This window comes from Ichthyophthirius multifiliis, assembly GCF_000220395.1.
Source record: "Ichthyophthirius multifiliis unplaced genomic scaffold scaff_1120509250413, whole genome shotgun sequence".
Taxonomy (NCBI): Eukaryota; Ciliophora; class Oligohymenophorea; order Hymenostomatida; genus Ichthyophthirius; species Ichthyophthirius multifiliis.
Window position 1 is genome coordinate 2,173 of NW_004086762.1, and position 19,246 is coordinate 21,418.

The window sequence follows — 19,246 nt, forward strand, 5'->3', positions numbered from 1 at the left end:
TTTAATTTAAAAAATAAAGAAATAGAATAATAAAACAAAATTAAAACTAAAGAATTATAAATTTAATAGCTATAAAAATAACTTTAAGAAATAAACTAATATATATCTTAAAAAAGTATTTAATAATAATAATTATCTTAAACAACTAAAAAAGAAACTTAATAATAATAGGCTTTTTATAAAATGTTAGAATAAAAGGTAATTTATTTTTCAATTATAATATAATTTAATTAAACAGGTAAGAGAAAACGAAAAAACGAACTATGAACTTAAGGAAAGTGTTTAATAAGCTGAAACAAATATTTAAATATTTGTAAAAGATATGAGTTATCTTCTTGATTGTCATGAAGATTATGTTAATTTAGGTTTAGCTGATATGGAATCTTTAAATAATTCAAATAATGAAATTAATAAATAGGAAATATTAAATAATAAATAAAGTAGTCAAAACAATAAGAAAGTAAGTAAAAATTAATAAAATAATAATAATAAATAGAATTAGAATTTTCAATAAAATTAATAATAATAATTTTAAAGTATAAAATAATTATAATAATTTTAAAAATTACAAATGTAATAAAATTAAATTTTAAATATACATTAATAATAACCTAAAATTAATAATAAATAAAATAAATGAATATAAAATAAAAATTTTAATGATTAAACAAATATTTATTTTAGTTTTGTTTTGTTTTGCTTTTTTTTTTTTTTTCTTAAACATATATTAATTAAAATTCAAATAAATATTACTTTTTTTTATTAATACTTTTAATTTGTAAAATTATTATTATTATTATTTTTAATGTATTTATATAAATATATAATTATTATTTTAAGATTTTATTTTTTCCTTTATTATTTCGAACTTACAATAATATTATTTTATTAAAAGTAGTATCTTTTAAAAATAAACTATTATTAAAATATAATTCAGTAGTTTAAATAATTATCGCAATCAACTATACTATTGTTGCTATTTTCTTAATTAGAGTTTTATAAATTAAATTTCATTTTTTGATGTTATTAATAGTTATCGTTTTTATTTTTTAGTATTCTTTTTAACTATTACTTTTATCATTATTATTTGAATAAATTTTTATTTAATTATTTTAAATTGTAACCTCCATTTATATTTCTTCTTCTTATTTTGGAAGCATTTTTTAATTTTTTTAATTATTAATTTAATTTTTTTTTTTATTAAAACTTCTTATAAATTCTACTAAATTTTAAATCAAAAATTTTTATTATTTTATTTCTGTAGAAAACATACTTGATTTTACTAAAATATCAATATCTCCATAAAGATTTAATTTTACCAATGAGCCAACCCATATAGATCCGTTTTTATATCTCTTTATGCTTATCTATATTAACAAATTAAAAAAAATATAATTAGTTATATTACTTTTTCATTATTTTAAGGCGAATATATAGCAACAAATGGGAAATAAAGATTTTATTTATGTTTATGTTTATATTTATGTTTATGTTTTAATTATATTTTATTATTATTGTTATTATTATTATTGTTATTATTATTATTATTGTTATTATTGTTATTATTGTTATTGTTATTATTATTATTTGTTTCTTTCTATTAGAGATTTTAAAGATATATATTTTAATACTAAGTCATTAAGACTATTATATTTTTTAATTAATCTGATTCTTTTTGTTTTCTAAAAAATTATTAATAAATATTTATTTTATTTTTTTACTAAAGCTTCTTATAAGAATTGTTTTTCTTATATAGGGTTTTTTTAATTTGATATATTTTAATTATTTATAGTATTCTTATAAGTAAATAAATGCTCAGAAATAACTTTCTTCCCATCCTTTTTTAAAACATCTGCAGCTATAAGTACGTTTAAAGCATCATAAACTCTTCTTTTTACGTTTTATTCATCTTTTGCCTAAAATAATAAATTAAATTTTATATTATAAATAATTATAATAATAAAATTGATAATTGATAAAAAATATTTTTATAAATATAAAAATTATATATATATACATATATATATAAATATATATATATATATATATATATGCAAATATAAATATTATATATATATCTAAATATAATTATTATATTAGATTTAAAATATAATTTAAATGTATAATTTTTATATTTAAATTTTAAAATATTTACAAATTCTTAACCTGATTATCTTTTTTCATCTAAATCCTTAATTAATTTTTCAGCTACTTCTTTATATGAAGTTTCTTTTAAATCAAATACTATATCCTTTACTTTTAAACTTAAATTTCTAAGCCCTCTTTGACTTCTCCCTCCAGTCATTTAATCATTATTTGTTAATAAAATTAAATCATTGTCTTTCATAATATTCTATCTTTTTTAAGTTTTTTTTGGTGTTTAAAAATTACAAGTGTTGTTTTTCTAGCTTGGGGTATTATTTATTTCAGATGCTTATTATTTTTAGATAGATTACTCTTTTTATTCTTCTTCATAATGTTTTTTTTGGCATTTTTCGTTCAGATTTTAATAACTAGTGTTTGCATCTGCCCAATATTCTGTTATGCAAGCGTTTTCAAACAATCCTTCATTTTCATTATTATTTGCATAGTATTAAGTATAAAAATCATTTTTTTATCTTGTTAAAGGACTAGGAGAAAATGCATTTTTTTTATTATTTTTGTTATCGAAATCTTAATAATGAAACTTTATGTCGTTAAGATAACTTAATTAATTAATATTTACATCATATTTTAAATTTATTTGGGGGGAAATGATTGGGTTAAATCCTAATTAATCTAAAAAAGGTGATATATTATTAGAGTGATATCTTTTATTTATAAGAATTTAATCAAATTATTGATTTTATTTTTGATTATGTAAATTATAAGGGCTACATATATAAGGGCTGATTGGTATTTCTCCATCTAATTTGTTAAATGAATTGTTTTATGAAAATGTTTCTATATTAAATATTAAAATAAATATTGAATTAAATATCATTTAATTACCTAATTAATATTTATTTTGATACTCCTAATAGTGAGAAAAATTCTAATTCAAAATATTATTGTTCAAATTATCTACATGTTATAATATTTTTATTAATAAATTTTGTAAACACATAATAAAAAATAAAAATTATTAAAATTATTCTATTTAGTTTTATTTACTCAATTCATTTATTTTATATTTTTCATTTGTAATAACTTCTTCATTGTTTCTTAAGCTCATTATTATGGATATTTCTGAATATTTATAATGATTTTATTTATTAAATTAACTTTTTTAAATTTTTGTTTTTTTTTTGTTTTTTTTTTTTTTTTTTAAGAGTGTAAATATAATATATTTATTTGATTTTAAAACTATAAATATATATTGAAAAATTATATATATATTTTTTTTTATATCTTAATATATGATTAAAAAATTTCATAATATTTTAAAAAATATATTTAGATATTAAAATAATTTTGTAATTTTTTTTTTTTTAAAAAAAAAAAAAAAAAATATATATATTTATATTAAAATTTTATTTTAATAAAAGTTAATTTAAAACACTACTTATAACGCTTTAAAGTTTATATATATATATATATATATATATTTTTTTTTTTTTTCTTGATTCAATAATATTAAACTTATATAATTTATATATTAAAGCATTATTACAAAACAAAAAATCGAAATATAAAAGTAAACTTTTTTTGTTATTTACTTGTTTAAAGAATAAATATATAATTAAATAAAAAGTTAATACTGTAAATATAAAATTTAAAATTTAATATAAAATAAACATCATATGACTTTATTTATTTTCAAATTATTAAACAGTTATTTTTTCTTTGATTTCAAGTAGTAAGTAGTAAATTTAAAATACAATTGTCATAATGATAGTATATTTAAGTAATTTTAAATTCTTATCCATTAATTTTTCACATTTAGTTAATTACAAATCAAAAGCAAAATATTTATAAAATTTATAGTTAAAATTATTAATTATCTTATTAAAAGTAAAATAATAATTTCTATATATATAATTTTAATAATTTTATGATAATTATTAAAAAAAATATAAATTATTTATTTAACTTGGTCTTTGAATTAATTTATTATTAAAAAAAGGAATTTCTTTATAAATTTAATATTAAAATTTATATTAATTAATAATAAATAAATACAATTTTAAAATAATATATTCTTATTACAAAAAAAATTAAAATATTATATCAAAAAAAAAAAAAAAAAATTATAAAAGATTTTTTTTTTATTTTTTTTTTTAAACAAATGGAATGCCCTATGTGTGCTGAGCTTTATGATGAAATAATAAAAATTCCAAGAAATCTTCCTTGTGGACATACATTTTGTGAATATTGTTTGAAATAAATACTTAGTTTAAAAAGTTATTTAGAATGCCCTAATTGTAGGAGAAAATTTGAAAGGAATTTATAAATTGATTAATTATCCAAAAATTATATAGCATTAGATTTAGCAATAAAATAATCATAGCTTTAAAAAAAACTCCATATGTGTGATAAGCATTTCGAGTTTTGCCTATTCTTTTGTGAAGATTGTTAATTAAACATGTGTATGTAATGCATTGCTTCTCATTCAGGACATAAGTTTGTAAAATAATAACATTCAGTGTATTTACTAAGGGAAAGGTTAGACAAAGCAAACCAAAAATTAAACGAATTTATAAGTATATTTGAAAAAGAAAATGATATTCATTTAAAAAATATTGATTATTATAATTAAATATAAGATACTTAAGTTAAAAAAATAGAAGATCATTTTTAGCAAATAATAAATGAATTAAAAATGCAAAAAGATTTAGTTATACACGAATATAAATAGAATTTCGATTTGTTTAAAACTTAAGTAGAATTTGATATATAATTATAAGCAAGTTTATAAGAATATGCACAATAATAAATTTAAAAAGTTAATGAATTGGACTTAAAACTTAAAGATACAAAAGTTGTTAAAAATGATTTAATTGTAAATTAAATAGAGAAAATTGAAGAAGATTTAGTAAAATTTGTAAAAGAATAAAACTCAAAATAGCAAAAAGTAACTTAAAAACTGAATATTCCAGAGCTTATTTTTAATAGTCAAATATATGAAAATATAAAAAGTACTGTTCTGATATAAAAAAGTAAATAATTATATATTTTTTATTATTTATAAAAAAAAAAAAAAAGTAAATAATCCAAGAATTTGTTTTTTCGGAAACAATAATACTGTTTTATAATATGATCTCAAGAAAAATAATTGGTAAATACATTATCTAAATCAAATAAATAATGCATAATAAAACTATTCTTTTATTTGTTAGAGTTTTTCTGCCTCAACAACTCTATAGAATGGTAATATATTAATATGTGGAGGAGGAAAATCAAATGAAGTGTATTAAATTTCAGTCCATAAAAGAGAGGTAAAAAAATTAAATTCTATGCATTATGCACGAAAAGAACATAGTGTTCTAAGATTAGCTGATAATAAAATATTAGTAATGGGAGGCTATAATGCAATAGAATGTAAAATGTTAAATAATTGTGAAATTTATGATTTTAATAGTGATATTTGGACAAAAGTAAGTAAAATGCATTTTTAAAAGTGTGCTTTTGCTTCTTGTGTAAATCCTTAAGGAGATTGTGTTTATACGTTTGGAGGATTTGATGGGATTAAAAGATTAAGTATAATTGAAAAATATAATAACTAAAATGATCTTTGGGAAATTTTACCTATTTAATTAGAGAAACCTTTATCTAATGCGGCAGCTGTTTCTTGGAAAAACGCAAATAATGAAGATTTTATTTTTATTTTAGGCGGTGGTTACGATGAATGCTTTTCAAGTGATGTTTTTTCGTTTAAAAATGATTAAATTAGTCTCTTTTCTAAAATGGATAATGGAAAAGATCTTAGAAATAAGTGTATTATATTTGGTAATAATTTATATACTATAGGAGGAAATTATCATATTTGTGAATATTTGAATTTAGAAAATAAATAATGGCATTAAATTGAATCTTATTAAAAATAAATTTTAGATAACTTAGATTGCTGGTCTTGTGCTATTTCTTTTTCTTTATAAGAAATAAATATTGAATTGGACGAATTTCATGAAGAGGAGGATATGGAAAATATGGATAATCATTATGAAAAATATAAAGAATTATACAAAATGTATGTTTACGATGAAAACTAATGAGAATTTTTTTTTAAAAAAAAAAATTAATTTATATATAAATAAATATATATATATTTTTAAAAATAAATAAGTAATTTATATAATTATTTTTTTTATTTAAAAAAAAAAAATTAATTTATATATATAAATAAATATACTTTTCTTTATATTTATATTTTAATAATTATATATATATATATATATATATATTTATATTTATTTTTATTTATTTTTATTTATTTTTATTTAATTTTTATTTTTATTAAATAAAATTTATATATGACATTTTGTTTTTATTCAAAAATATATATTTAATAGGTAACTATTAAAATTAAATTTAGTATCAAAAAATATTTAGTAATTTTTTTCTTCCTTTATAAAAGTAAAAAATTAATTGAATATATATATATATATATATCTTATTAATAATATTAAATAAAATTTATTCATGAATAATTATTTAAATAAAATTTTATTCATGAGTAAATATAAAATATATTTTATATATATTTTATTTTCAATCAAATATGATCATTGTCTTGCATTCTAAATCTCTAGTTTCTTCTAAAAAACTAATGTTTTATTAAATATATTCAAGGTTATTATATTAGTCTAAAAAATAAATAGTTCCATATGAATACCAAATTTTATTAACTTTTTAAATATTAACTAATTCAATATAATTATTATTTGATATTCCATAAATATAAGAGTTTTTGTGCATATTTACATGATTTATTAATACATAGTTATTCAAATTCTCAATTTTTAGAATTTAAATATCAACATTAAATAGTGTAAATTTTTTATAAACCAAATAAGTAGGTATATCGAAAATCTCTTTGTTAACTTATTAAATGCCATTAATAAAAAATTATCTAGGATTTACTTATTATAATTCAATAATTGAGTTACTCTATAAAAATAATTTTATACTTAAATTCTCTACTTTATAATCTTCATTTATATTTATCGAAACTAAAACTTCACTATCATTTATTATTAAATTTTCTATAGTTTTATTATCATTATCATAATGAAAATTGCTATAAAGTAATAAATTATTTTCTGAAGGTATTAAACTTTTACATGTATAACTCTTATAAATAATACCTTTATTATTTATTTAATCTCTTTCTTTCAATAAATCTATTTTAGTAAATTAAAATTATTGCTTTTCTATACAAAACAAATATTATATGCAATAAGGTTCCTATTAATGGAATAAATAGCTCCATGTATTTAAATCTAGTTATAAAATTTTTAATTATTATAAATCAATAGTTGAGTAAAAATAAAGTTAATCTTCAAGCTATACAGTAAATATGCTTTCTTTTTTATAATAATGGCTCAAATTAAATAGTGATGATTATAATTGGATAGTTTGAATAACTTCGTAATTTAATTTCTAAGCTTTTGACTTTAATTTAATTAATTATATATTGTCTTTATTATCAATTGAATTCATTTTATCTCTAGCCCCTTAATTATTCTATATGAATTAATTAATAGATTCAAAATTAATATTATTTAAGGTTTTACGATCCACATTATCTGTAAACATATTTATATTTGGAATTTTTATCAAAGATATACTCATTTTTTATTTAATTATAAAATAATCACTAGATTTATCTATTTATACTTATAAACATTATTAAATATTTCCACTAATTTTATGATTCATTTATTTTTTATTCTGTCTTATTAATAATGCTAAAATTATCAGATGGTATAAGCATATTATAAATATTAAGTAGATTTTTCTTATATTTAATACATCCTATGTATATGAAAAAAATACATTAACCACAAGGATACCAATCATTCTATAAATATCCGATTTGAATGAAATCTTATTATAAAAAATATTATAGTAAAATAAGCAAAAGTAAGTAGAAAAGTCTGCCATAAGTATCTTTGTATACCAATTTAATTCTATAAAATTAATAATTACTAATAAAAAATTACTAATAAATAGATATATTATATTCCGAAAAAATAAATTGTTTATATAATTTAAATTAAATCGATTAAACGATAAATATGAATTGATCCATTATTTTAATATAGCTTCGTAAGGAAAATATTAATTAGAAACTTCTTCCATCAAATAACCTGATATAATTCCGAATAATAATGCCACAACAATCATATTTTTTATAATATAGTATTATTTTAAAATTATATTTTATTTTATTAGTTAATTTGTAATTATTATAATTTATTTTTAAATAAAAATTGATATTTTATATCAAATATAAAATAAAAATAAAATTTATAAATGATATTATTAATAAAAAAATATTAAGATATATTTTAAAAGAAAAAAAAAAAAAAAATTTAAATATAAATATAAATATTATTAATATGTGATGTATAAATATTATTTATATATTATAAAATATTTTTTTAAAATTTATAATTTAATAAATACACTGAACAAAAATTATAATAATTGATATGTATTAATATCAAAAATATTAATTTTTTTTTTTTTTTTTTTATTAAATAAATAAAATAAAAAAAGAAAGAAAGACATACGTATATATACTTTATAAAAAATTATGAAAATAATTCAAAACAAATCTTTAAAAAGTAAGCATTAATTTTTAATTGATAAAGGATGCGAAAAGTAATTATTTGATAAAAGATACATTTTAAAAGATTTAAGCATAACTGATTTTACAAATCAAAAAACAATCTATAACTTAAATAAGGTTCCTATTCCTTTAACTAATAACGACTTGATTTTATTAAATGAACTATTTGAATAAATATAATAACAATATAATCTCCCTATAAAATAAGCCTAGAATATTTAAATATATGATCCTGTAGTAAATAAATATTTAGAAATAACTTAAATTCGCTCCATTAATTTATAGAATTTCAAAGAAGTTAATGTACTATATTTTAGTATAGGCAATACTAATTAAGAATAATAAAGACCAAGAGAAAAAAGAGTTAAGGAAAGATAAATTTAATATGTAAAAGAAAAAGTTGATGAATGGAGAAAATTATATTAAAATGGTTATACTAACCAAAAAGGGGAAAATCTTAAACTTAATTTAGATCTTGCCGCTAGTATGGTTGGTCTTTCAAGGAAAACTTTAGATGATTATTTTTCGTAAATTAAAAAAGCAGAAAAACTCGGTTTTGACTTCCAATTACATAAAGAAGAAAAGATGGGAATGTTAAGAAAATATGTTAAATAATTCAATTATAATATCAAAAGTAGTTCAAATAATACTTAGGATGTCTAAGAAAAATTCTAAATTAAAGAAGAAGCCGATGAAGAAGAGGAAGATGAACAAGAATCTTTCTAAAATTATTTAGTAAAGGAAGAAGATTACTTAGTTAAAGATGATTATTAATAAAATGGATTTTAATTTGATTGATTGATTTATTGATTTAAAGCCGTGATAATAAAAAAATGGAATGTTTTAATTATTTGTTTTTAATTATTTTAAAAAAAAATTATTTATATATAAAATAGATTTTACTTTTAATTTAAAAAATATAATATTTTTATTTTGGTAAAAAAATATGAATTCAATTATATAAAATAAGCAAAATTATTAATTAATATTTTTATTTTGAATAAGTTATAATAGAATTATTGAATTTCATAAATAAAAAATAAAATTATTAAAATATAAGCAAAAAGATATATTTTAATATTAAAAAATCCATAAATTTTTAAATAATTTAAAATAAATATAATATATATATATTGGGTAAAATATTAATAAATATAAAAAAATTTTTATAATAAATATTAAAAATAGATATTATTATAATAATTTAATATACGCACTAAAAGTTAAAATAAAAAATATAAGTATATATATTATTTTTATTTAATTATAAATAAATAAAATATATATATATAAATAAAAATATATATATATATAAAAAGCATATATATTTTATTTATATATTTACTAAATATTTTTTATTTTATATAATTATTTATTTATTTATTTATTTATTTATATTTTTTTATATTTTTATATTTATATTTTTTTAATGAAAATATTTGTATATCAAGTATATATTTAATTTTTTATTTCTCTTTTTACTATAATTTTTTTATTATTACTTCTTTCTTAATATTTATTATATGCATATAAAAATTTATTATTATTAAATTTCTAAACCATTATTGTTATTTTTTTTTATATAAATAATAATTTATATATATTTTTTTATTATATTTTTATTTTTTCGTTTAAAAATGTAAGCCGAATTTATAAAGGATTTAGATAAACTATCAAAGAATTTATATAAAAATCCTTTTTTATAATAATTTGTCACATAATATAGAGTCAAGGTCATAGTAGGTGCTGGTTTTTTGGCTACATAAGATTAAATAATATATTAAAAAGTAGAATAGGTTATAAAAAATTGGCTTCGAGATTAAAATTTATACTAATATTTTTGTTTTCAGAAGATAAAGATGATTAAGAAGTTTTGCAACATTTAATTTCTCATCCTTAGACACATGTAAGGTTACTTATTGCCGAATGTATAGATTTATAAGCTATATAAATAAATTAAATAATTAATAAAAATCCTTAAGAAGTTTATATGAATGTATTATCTTATCTATTAGCAGATGAAGAATCAGAAGTAGGATTAAAAATATTAAGAGGTTTATAAAAAATGTTAAAAAGTTGTTAAAAAGCAAATAATAATATATTTATGGAAAATGATTACTGGTTAAAAAAAACAAATGAAGGTTTAGAATTTAAATAAAATGAAGTTATATAATTAAGATTTATGGAATTAGGTGTAGAAATGTCTAATAAAAGTAATATTTTGCACTAAAAAATGGTTGAAAAAGGAATTTTCGAAAATATTATTAATTTATATAATACTGAAGACATTTTAGTTAAATATAATGCTGTTGAAATATTTTCAAAATTAGGGGAAGGAAGCCATAATTCTAATTTTCTAGTTTCACATTAAATTTTTTAAAAAATTATTTAAGAAGCCTTTGATGAAAAATAAGATTTTTACTTAAGAAAATACCTTGTTATTCTTTTTGTTAAAATGTATTCGAATTCAAGTCAGTTTTAAATTTATCCTTTTATCGATAAGATACTATTATTTTTATAAAGTTGTATTTTTTCAAGTTAATTAGAAGAATAATGTGCTTTTTTTGAAATAATATAATATTTAGGAATTAAATAAGAAGTTTTTTATTTTAAATTAAAATTATATAATTATAATGATATCATTTTTTTTTTTAAAAAAAAAAAAATTAAAGGGATTAGATATACTTTTAGGAAATAAAATTATATTTAAAAAATATATGGAATATAAATAAAATCCAAAAAAAGAAATTAAAAAAAGATTCATTAATTCGCTTTCTCATTTACTAATTAAATAAGAAGACCTAAATATTTAGAAAAATACTAATTGTGTTTTACATATTTTAACTTGTTATGCCGACTTTAATAATGTTGATTACATTTAAAATTTTAAAGATTAATTTTAAATGTTTGATTAATTAGAAAAAGCACTTTAAAATATTTAGAATGGGCTTTTTTCAGTTTTTGAAGATGAAGAATTAGATTATATGTTTATATTAAATAGTATTAAAAAAATACTTTATTTTTTTATTTATATTATTATTTTATTTAAATTAAAAGATTGTTTATTATATGATTAAATCTGTGAAGAATATATAAAATTAAATAAATCTATAGAATATTTAATATTTCATCATTGCAAAAATAAAGAAATCTTTGATTAAAAAGCTCTTTTAAGAAATCTTATATCAAATTTTTGCTTAAAAAACTAAAAAAAAAACCCTGAAATAGAAAGTTTTTATAAAGAATACACCGAATAATTATAATAGTCTAAAAGTAATAAAAATAATAGTGTTTAATATGAATTAGAGGCTAAATATTGAAAATAAATAATTCTTTATTGAAATTAAATAATTATATAATATTTTAAAAAAATAAATGTCATATTTATAATATGAATTTTTTTATATTAAAAAATAACCAAAAAATCATTTATTAAATGACTTTTTTATTAAATATTAATATCTTGGTGACAAATTATTTTAAAGAATATTTTTATTTTTTATTTCTTAAAATCCAAAATGGGGTTATACATCAATATCTTCATCTTCTTTTTAGTCATTATAATTGTTTGTACCAAATTAACTGGTTGTATTATTACTTTATAATATATCATCTTAAAACGAAAAATCATTTAAGTCTTTCTGTTTTTATTACATTGATGAGTTTTATTATCCTTATATTATTTTTTATGTATTTATTTCATTTTGGTATATCTATTTTATTTTAAAAAAAAGCAAAATATTGTATAAATAATTTCTTTTTGATTTTTGTTACTTCATAAATCTCTTTAAATAAATGCTTAGAATGGATATATGCTATAAATTAATCGAAATTAAAACAAAGATCTAAATCAACCATATCATATAGAACATTTTGTAAAGAATTTAATATATCAATTTATATTTCATCTATATTAATATCAAAAGCAGAAATAATTCCATCTTTATTTGTATCCATTTGATCAAAAACATTCGTTTTTAAATATTATATGAAAATATTTATATTTGGATCATATTTTTAATATAATATATGGTTTTATTTTAATTCTTTTTTTTTTAGTTATATAATAAATATTTTTTATTTTTTTAATTTTACCTTATTGTTGTTTTTTATATATTTTACTATTTTTTAAATTTTAATTTAAACTATTATTTGATTTTTAAGGTTTAGAGATATCTTTAAAAGGAGACTTTTCTGTTTTTTATTATATATCTTTTTTCTGTTTTAATATTTATTTTTCAAAATCTTCTAAATTTATATTTATTTATTTTTAAGGAATTTTCGTAGATTAATGATATGTGTTTTTTATTTATTTATTTTTTATTTTTTCATAAGAAACATTTTATTTGTTTATTATTGAATGATTTTATTTATTACTATTCTCACTTATTGTAGAATTTTATACTTCTTCTATGTTCGATAGAGTCTTTTTTACAAACGATATTTATTTATTATTTTATTATTAATTATTAATATCATAATTATCATAATAAAAAGGTCTTTAGTCATTTTATTTAGATGATGAATTTGTTGTTTAGCTTTAAATATCATCTTTTTGACTACTTTGCTAACTGGAAAAATAATTATTTTGACATTCCTTCTACTTTTATTAAGCTTTATTTATTTATTTTTGAATATTTTATACTATAAATTAAATACAGTCTTCTTTTAAATTATTTAATTTACAAAAATCTTATGCAACTTTAACTAAATCATCGTTTTGAAAAACCTTTATTATCAGATTTTCATTTTCTCCCAAATCAATAGTTACTATTGCAAGTAATTTATTATTTTTATTTTGGGTTTTCATTAGTAAAAAAAAAATATAATATACTTTTATATATATGTATATAATTAATATATATATATATATATATATATAATATATATATATATATATATATATATAAATATATTATTTTTATATTAATTTGGCATTATTTTATTATTATAAATATATAATTTATAGATATTTTATTCTTATTCATTCTTATAATTTACTTTTATTTTTACTAAATGTATATTAATTATAATTTTTTTCTTATATTAACTTTTTTAGTTTTTTTGTTTATTTTTTTTATTTATAATTTATGTAAAATAAAATAAAATTTATTTCTTTTGCTTTTTTGTGTTTTAGAAAAGATACATAATAGTTTATTTGTAAAATATATAAAAATATTATATATTAATAGTAGTAAAATTTATTTATGTTTGTTTATATATATACAATTAGATTATTTGCTACTTATTATAATTTTAAGTATATTTTTTTTTTATTTCTATTAAATAATATCAAATATTTTTGTTTTTATTTTATTATAAAATATTATTTTGGCGAAAAAAATAATATAATTCAAAAAAATAAAATAAAAAACATTATTATTTATTTAATATGTATATTATAATTTTTTACTTAAATTTAATTTTTTTCTATGTAAAACATTAAAATTTTCATAATAATAATACTACAATTATAAAAAAATTCGTACTTACTTTCAAGATAAAACTTAATTAAATACAGTTATTAATTTTGCTTATAGAATAAATTTCCTAATTATCATTAGATATTGAAGTATGGACTATTTTAGCTTATTTAGAAAGGGCTATCAATTCATAATATTCTTAAGTTTAGTTAATGGCAAATTCTATTTTCGATTTATATAATTATAAATTATTACCAACATAATTATCTATTTTTAGACATTATTTAACATATTCTTACTAATTTTAAGTTAATTAAAATGTTTTATAAAATTGTAAAAAAATAAATATTATAGTTAATTATAAATTCATTTTACTTATTTTTAGAAGTTTTTATTATTTTTTTATTAAAATTATTTTAGCATTTTAAATTGAATTCCATAGTATTAAATGATACATTAAATTTTTTATTTAATTAAATATTTACTTTTTAATTATTAAAGTTATTTAATTTTTTTACAACAAAAAAAAAGGTGCTAATAATTTTTAAATATATAAATACCAAAAAATATACAATTTTTTTTTGGAATTAGTTTATAAATATTCTATAAAAAAATAATAATATAATATACTTTTTATTATATAAAAATCTAATTATTTTCTAAATCAATTAATAATGAAAAAATTATATTAAACAATGATTAATATAAAAGATTTATTGTTTTTGTTAATATAATAATAAATTATTTATATTAATTATTATAAATACTAATTTAATAGATCAAAAAACTTTATTTATTAATATTAAATGAAAATTCCTTTTTTAAACATTTAATTATTTATGAAAATTTTTGAATATATATTTATTCTTAGTTTTTTGTTATTTTGAATATAATTATAATTTTTGTATATATATACTTTTTTTTAATTCATCCACAATATTTATTATAAATTAATATATAAATTATAAACTCCGATTGACAAAAAAAAAAGAATATGAAATTTTCCAACCCATATTATTAATAATTATAGAATTTATTTAAAGACAAAACAATTTTAAATATATTTTATAAATAAATTAAAAATCTTTTTTACTGATTTTTTTTTTTTTTTTAATAAATTAATTTTTAATATTTATTAAAAAAAAAAAAAAAAAAAAAAAACACAAATTCAATCATAATCTAGATTTACCACAATAAAATTTCATTATTGTAGGTATTAACTTATCACTAGACCATCTAATTTATAAATTTAAATTTTCATCAATATTTGTTTTATTTAATATATCTCTATCTAGTCTCATTAATTTTTTGGCCTCAATAACACTTTCTTAATCTTAATCACAAATTTAAGTTGCTCTACGATTCGAAACATCCAAAGCTTCTTAATAAGTATTGAACACCCCATTTACCATTTTAAATTTCTCCAAATCAGACGAAGAAAGTTTTTTAGCACCAACAATAATTTCAAAAGCTTATTAATATCCAAAAATTTTAGGGAAAAAATAAGAAGAGCACATTTCTGGACCTTAAGCAAGTTTTACTAAAGGCGCTTAAAAAAAAGAATCGCTTGTTATATATACTTCATCACATAAAGCTAAAAGATTAAATGCAACGCCAATGCATGCGCCTTAAACTACTGCAATTAGTGGTTTATTCAAATTGATAAACGCTTAGCAAAACGGTATTAATATATTTTATGATATAAAAATGGAACTTTTTTTCTAATTCTATATATATGTATATATATATATAAATATATATATATTTATATATTTATATATTATATATTTATATTATTTAATATAAAAATAATGTATATGTACTTCTTTATCATTAGTAATTGTATCGAAATTTTATAGATCATTTCCTGCACAAAAGTGTTTTCCTTTTCCTTTTTTTTTTTTTAATATTATCTTTAATTTTAATTGATTTTTTTTACCTTTCAAAATTACTACTTTTATTTATGGATTTTTATTTGCTTCATCTAAAAAGTTAGTAATTAATGCATACATTCCTATTTATAAACTGTTTAAACGAGATTGTCTATTTAATGTAATAGTAAGGACTCCATTTTAATTTAAATCCTTAATAACTGAATTTTCTTTTATTTATTCTTATTTTAGGGCTTCAATATCGTACATTTTAATATATATATATTTTTTTTATTTTTTTCCTTATTAAAAAAATAAAATAAAAATTAAAGAATATAAATATAGATATAAATTTAAGAGAAAAAAAAGTTCGTTATTTTTGGTTTTTTGATTTGGCTTTAATAAGAATAATTAACAAAATATATAATTATTATATTTCATAAAATAAAAAAAAAAAGTTAAATTTATTATTATAAGTATTTTTAGAAAATATTTTTTTTTTTTATATTATAATTTTAAATATTTTTTTTCATAATTATTTTCAATATAACAAATTATCAAAAAATGTTTCTAGGCTGCAAAAAAAAGGACATATTTTTATTTCCGCTTTATAGAAAAAATGATAATATTAAAAAATATAAAATTATTTAATATTTTTTTTTTTCCCATTTAATTAAATTTTGATATTATATAAAATTAATTTATTTATTTTTTAGAAAAATATTTATTTTTATTTATATTATATTTTATTTTATTATTTTTAAAATATATATTCATATAGAATAAAAAAATTATTTTAATTTTATTTTTTATATATTAATTATATTTTTTTTATTCTATAATTCTATATTAAATGCAAAAAATAAAATTTATATCTTATTTTTTTATGCAAACTGTTATGTTTTCAATAAATATTTTATATTTTATACAAATATTAATTTTTTTCTATTTGGATTACAAACAAATAATTAATTAAAAAAATAAAAATAATTATTTTTATATCTAATATAATATTTTTTTATAAATAATTATTTTTATTTGATTAGAATTTAATAGATTTTATCATTTTTTTTTTTTTTAATTTAGGATATATGGATATAATTATTTTAAATTTTTTTAATAAAATATAAATTAAATATATTTTTATATTATGAAAAAAATATTTAACATTTATTATTATGTAAATAAAATTTATATATAAATATTATTAAATTAGAATTATAACTTATATATTATATAATATTTATAACAACTAATTATAAATTATTGCCTCTATTAATTATAATAGATTTTTAAAAAATGTATATATTCATATCCTTATTTTATTTAATAATAATAGTTATTTATATACATTATTTTTAAAGTTTTTCAAAGAAAAAAAAAACTCTATTGATAGAATCTTTAAAACTATATTTTCCTATTTGCCCATATTAATTTTTATATATAAATAATATTTGTTAGTTCAATAAATTTAGATATATTAAGTTAAAAATAATTACTATTTTAAAGTAAGAAATACTTTATACTCAATGATATTCCTTTTTTTTAAAATTTTTTTATTTTATTAAAAACATATATTTATAATGCTTCTTTTTAAAGGTTTTATAATAATTTATCTATTTATAATTTATTTATCCTCTTTTTGTTACTATATATATAATTTAATTAAGACTTTATTTTTTTATAAATTTTATGTTCAACTATTAAAATATCTTTCTCTTAGGGCTTTTTTTTTGTGTTTATGTTTGTGTGTGTTTTTTTTTTTTTTTCCAGCCTCCTATAATATAAAATTTTATAATTACAAATAATTTTCAGCTTTGAAATTTTTGAAAGAGAAGTCTAATTTCAAAGTGTTAGAATTTCACTGTTCATAGATTTAATTCCCTTCATTATAATCTTAAACGCAGTTCTTATAAGTAAACCTAATCACTATCAGGGTATACTATGTGAACGGTATAAATTAATAAAATAAATGGCTCAAAAGGAAAATACTCTTTATTAATAGATAGATATTATTAATATATTTTTTATCATTTTTATTTGATTTTTTTGTTTGGTTTTTTTATTTATAATGTACATTTGTTTATTTTATTATTAACTCTATTTATTTTTATTAAATTCCACGTCATTTTATTTAATAAATATTTTGATTTTTTTTAAAAATGAAATTGTTAATTCATTATATAAACAATTTAGTAAAATGTTTAATATTATTATAAAAAAGATAACTAATTGATATAAATAATAAGGAAATAAAAATAAATGTTTTATATTTATAATATTATAAAATGAAATAATTATTAATATAAATTTCTTAATAAAATATCTTCATTTAATAAAAAAATGATTATAATATAATTTATTTGTTAGATTTTTTTTAAAATTATATAAAAAATAATAATAGAAAAAAAAAAAATATGGATATTTTTCTATTAAAAATTAAAATAATATATAGAAATATATAGAATATATATATATATATATATATATATATATATATATATATATATATATATATATATTTATATAAAATACATATAATAAAATAATAAAATTTATTATCATATTTTCTTCCGAAATGTTAATAAATTGACTTTAATCTATATATTTTTATAAATAATATCAAATAAAATCATTAAAAAGAACAAACGAATAAACAAAACAAGTACAAAATAATATAATCCCCCCGTTTTCCCTAAAAGAAAAAACAACAACAAATAAATATATTCAAACTGTAAAAATAATATTATTTTTTTCTTTAAATTATTTCGCTAGAACCTCTATTTCTTCATTAAAATAGGTTTTATTTTAAAATTCATCATCTAAAACTTATAAAGAAGCCATACACAAATCATTTAAAGATATTGATTTTTCGAATTTGGCTAAATTAAGAACCTCTTTTTTTCCAAAAAAACAAGAAGTAATATCTATAATTTTTTTTAAAGGAAAACTCCAAAGTCTTTATTTTTAACTATAAATAAATCCTGGTTTTAAAATAATATGGTCTATATATTCTTATTTACGCAAATAATTCTCCGCTTCTTCTTTTGTAGATAAATATTCTTTTATAAATGGAGGATAATGATTAGAGCTTATTAATATGAACTTTTTTTTTATGTTTTTTTATTCATTAGTGTTTTCTTTAATGTAATTTATGACTTATATAAGACTTTCTT

General features: G+C 15.4%; 3 protein-coding genes across 3 annotated transcripts, besides 35 other annotated features; 2 read left to right on the forward strand and 1 right to left on the reverse strand. All coding sequences in view use genetic code 6, as the record gives it.

Moving 5' to 3' along the window:
* Positions 1–510: 510 nt before the first annotated feature.
* Positions 511–610: a microsatellite.
* Positions 611–1,162: 552 nt separating this feature from the next.
* Positions 1,163–1,204: a microsatellite.
* Positions 1,205–1,460: 256 nt separating this feature from the next.
* Positions 1,461–1,495: a microsatellite.
* Positions 1,463–1,495: a microsatellite.
* Positions 1,496–1,497: 2 nt separating this feature from the next.
* Positions 1,498–1,588: a microsatellite.
* Positions 1,506–1,588: a microsatellite.
* Positions 1,589–1,989: 401 nt separating this feature from the next.
* Positions 1,990–2,088: a microsatellite.
* Positions 2,005–2,078: a microsatellite.
* Positions 2,006–2,087: a microsatellite.
* Positions 2,027–2,115: a microsatellite.
* A 1,158-nt stretch (positions 2,116–3,273) lies between these two features.
* Positions 3,274–3,308: a microsatellite.
* Positions 3,309–3,323: 15 nt separating this feature from the next.
* Positions 3,324–3,425: a microsatellite.
* A 137-nt stretch (positions 3,426–3,562) lies between these two features.
* Positions 3,563–3,587: a microsatellite.
* A 680-nt stretch (positions 3,588–4,267) lies between these two features.
* IMG5_072660 (kelch motif family protein, putative) lies at positions 4,268–6,194 on the forward strand (the record flags this gene model as incomplete). The annotated part of the gene is made up of 2 exons (XM_004036660.1): positions 4,268–5,138; positions 5,185–6,194. 2 exons carry the CDS (start codon positions 4,268–4,270, stop codon positions 6,192–6,194), a joined length of 1,881 nt encoding a protein of 626 aa, XP_004036708.1.
* A 142-nt stretch (positions 6,195–6,336) lies between these two features.
* Positions 6,337–6,437: a microsatellite.
* Positions 6,359–6,389: a microsatellite.
* Positions 6,381–6,432: a microsatellite.
* Positions 6,438–6,600: 163 nt separating the features above from the next.
* Positions 6,601–6,677: a microsatellite.
* A 1,447-nt stretch (positions 6,678–8,124) lies between these two features.
* Positions 8,125–8,151: a microsatellite.
* Positions 8,152–8,879: 728 nt separating this feature from the next.
* On the forward strand, positions 8,880–9,574 carry IMG5_072670 (hypothetical protein; the record flags this gene model as incomplete). The annotated part of the gene is made up of 1 exon (XM_004036661.1): positions 8,880–9,574. A coding segment is annotated over one exon (693 nt), but the record flags the coding sequence as incomplete, so codon positions are not given.
* A 348-nt stretch (positions 9,575–9,922) lies between these two features.
* Positions 9,923–9,979: a microsatellite.
* Positions 9,980–10,041: 62 nt separating this feature from the next.
* Positions 10,042–10,093: a microsatellite.
* Positions 10,094–10,104: 11 nt separating this feature from the next.
* Positions 10,105–10,172: a microsatellite.
* Positions 10,106–10,172: a microsatellite.
* Positions 10,107–10,198: a microsatellite.
* Positions 10,128–10,205: a microsatellite.
* Positions 10,206–11,792: 1,587 nt separating this feature from the next.
* Positions 11,793–11,829: a microsatellite.
* Positions 11,830–13,613: 1,784 nt separating this feature from the next.
* Positions 13,614–13,692: a microsatellite.
* A 346-nt stretch (positions 13,693–14,038) lies between these two features.
* Positions 14,039–14,103: a microsatellite.
* Positions 14,104–14,658: 555 nt separating this feature from the next.
* Positions 14,659–14,714: a microsatellite.
* Positions 14,662–14,713: a microsatellite.
* A 657-nt stretch (positions 14,715–15,371) lies between the features above and the next one.
* Positions 15,372–16,340, reverse strand: IMG5_072680 (peroxisomal trans-enoyl isomerase, putative; the record flags this gene model as incomplete). The annotated part of the gene is made up of 3 exons (XM_004036662.1): positions 15,372–15,926; positions 16,023–16,090; positions 16,139–16,340. 3 exons carry the CDS (start codon positions 16,338–16,340, stop codon positions 15,372–15,374), a joined length of 825 nt encoding a protein of 274 aa, XP_004036710.1.
* Positions 15,928–15,993: a microsatellite.
* Positions 15,928–16,004: a microsatellite.
* A 454-nt stretch (positions 16,341–16,794) lies between the features above and the next one.
* Positions 16,795–16,833: a microsatellite.
* Positions 16,834–17,054: 221 nt separating this feature from the next.
* Positions 17,055–17,109: a microsatellite.
* Positions 17,110–18,103: 994 nt separating this feature from the next.
* Positions 18,104–18,138: a microsatellite.
* A 379-nt stretch (positions 18,139–18,517) lies between these two features.
* Positions 18,518–18,599: a microsatellite.
* Positions 18,600–19,246: the final 647 nt, after the last annotated feature.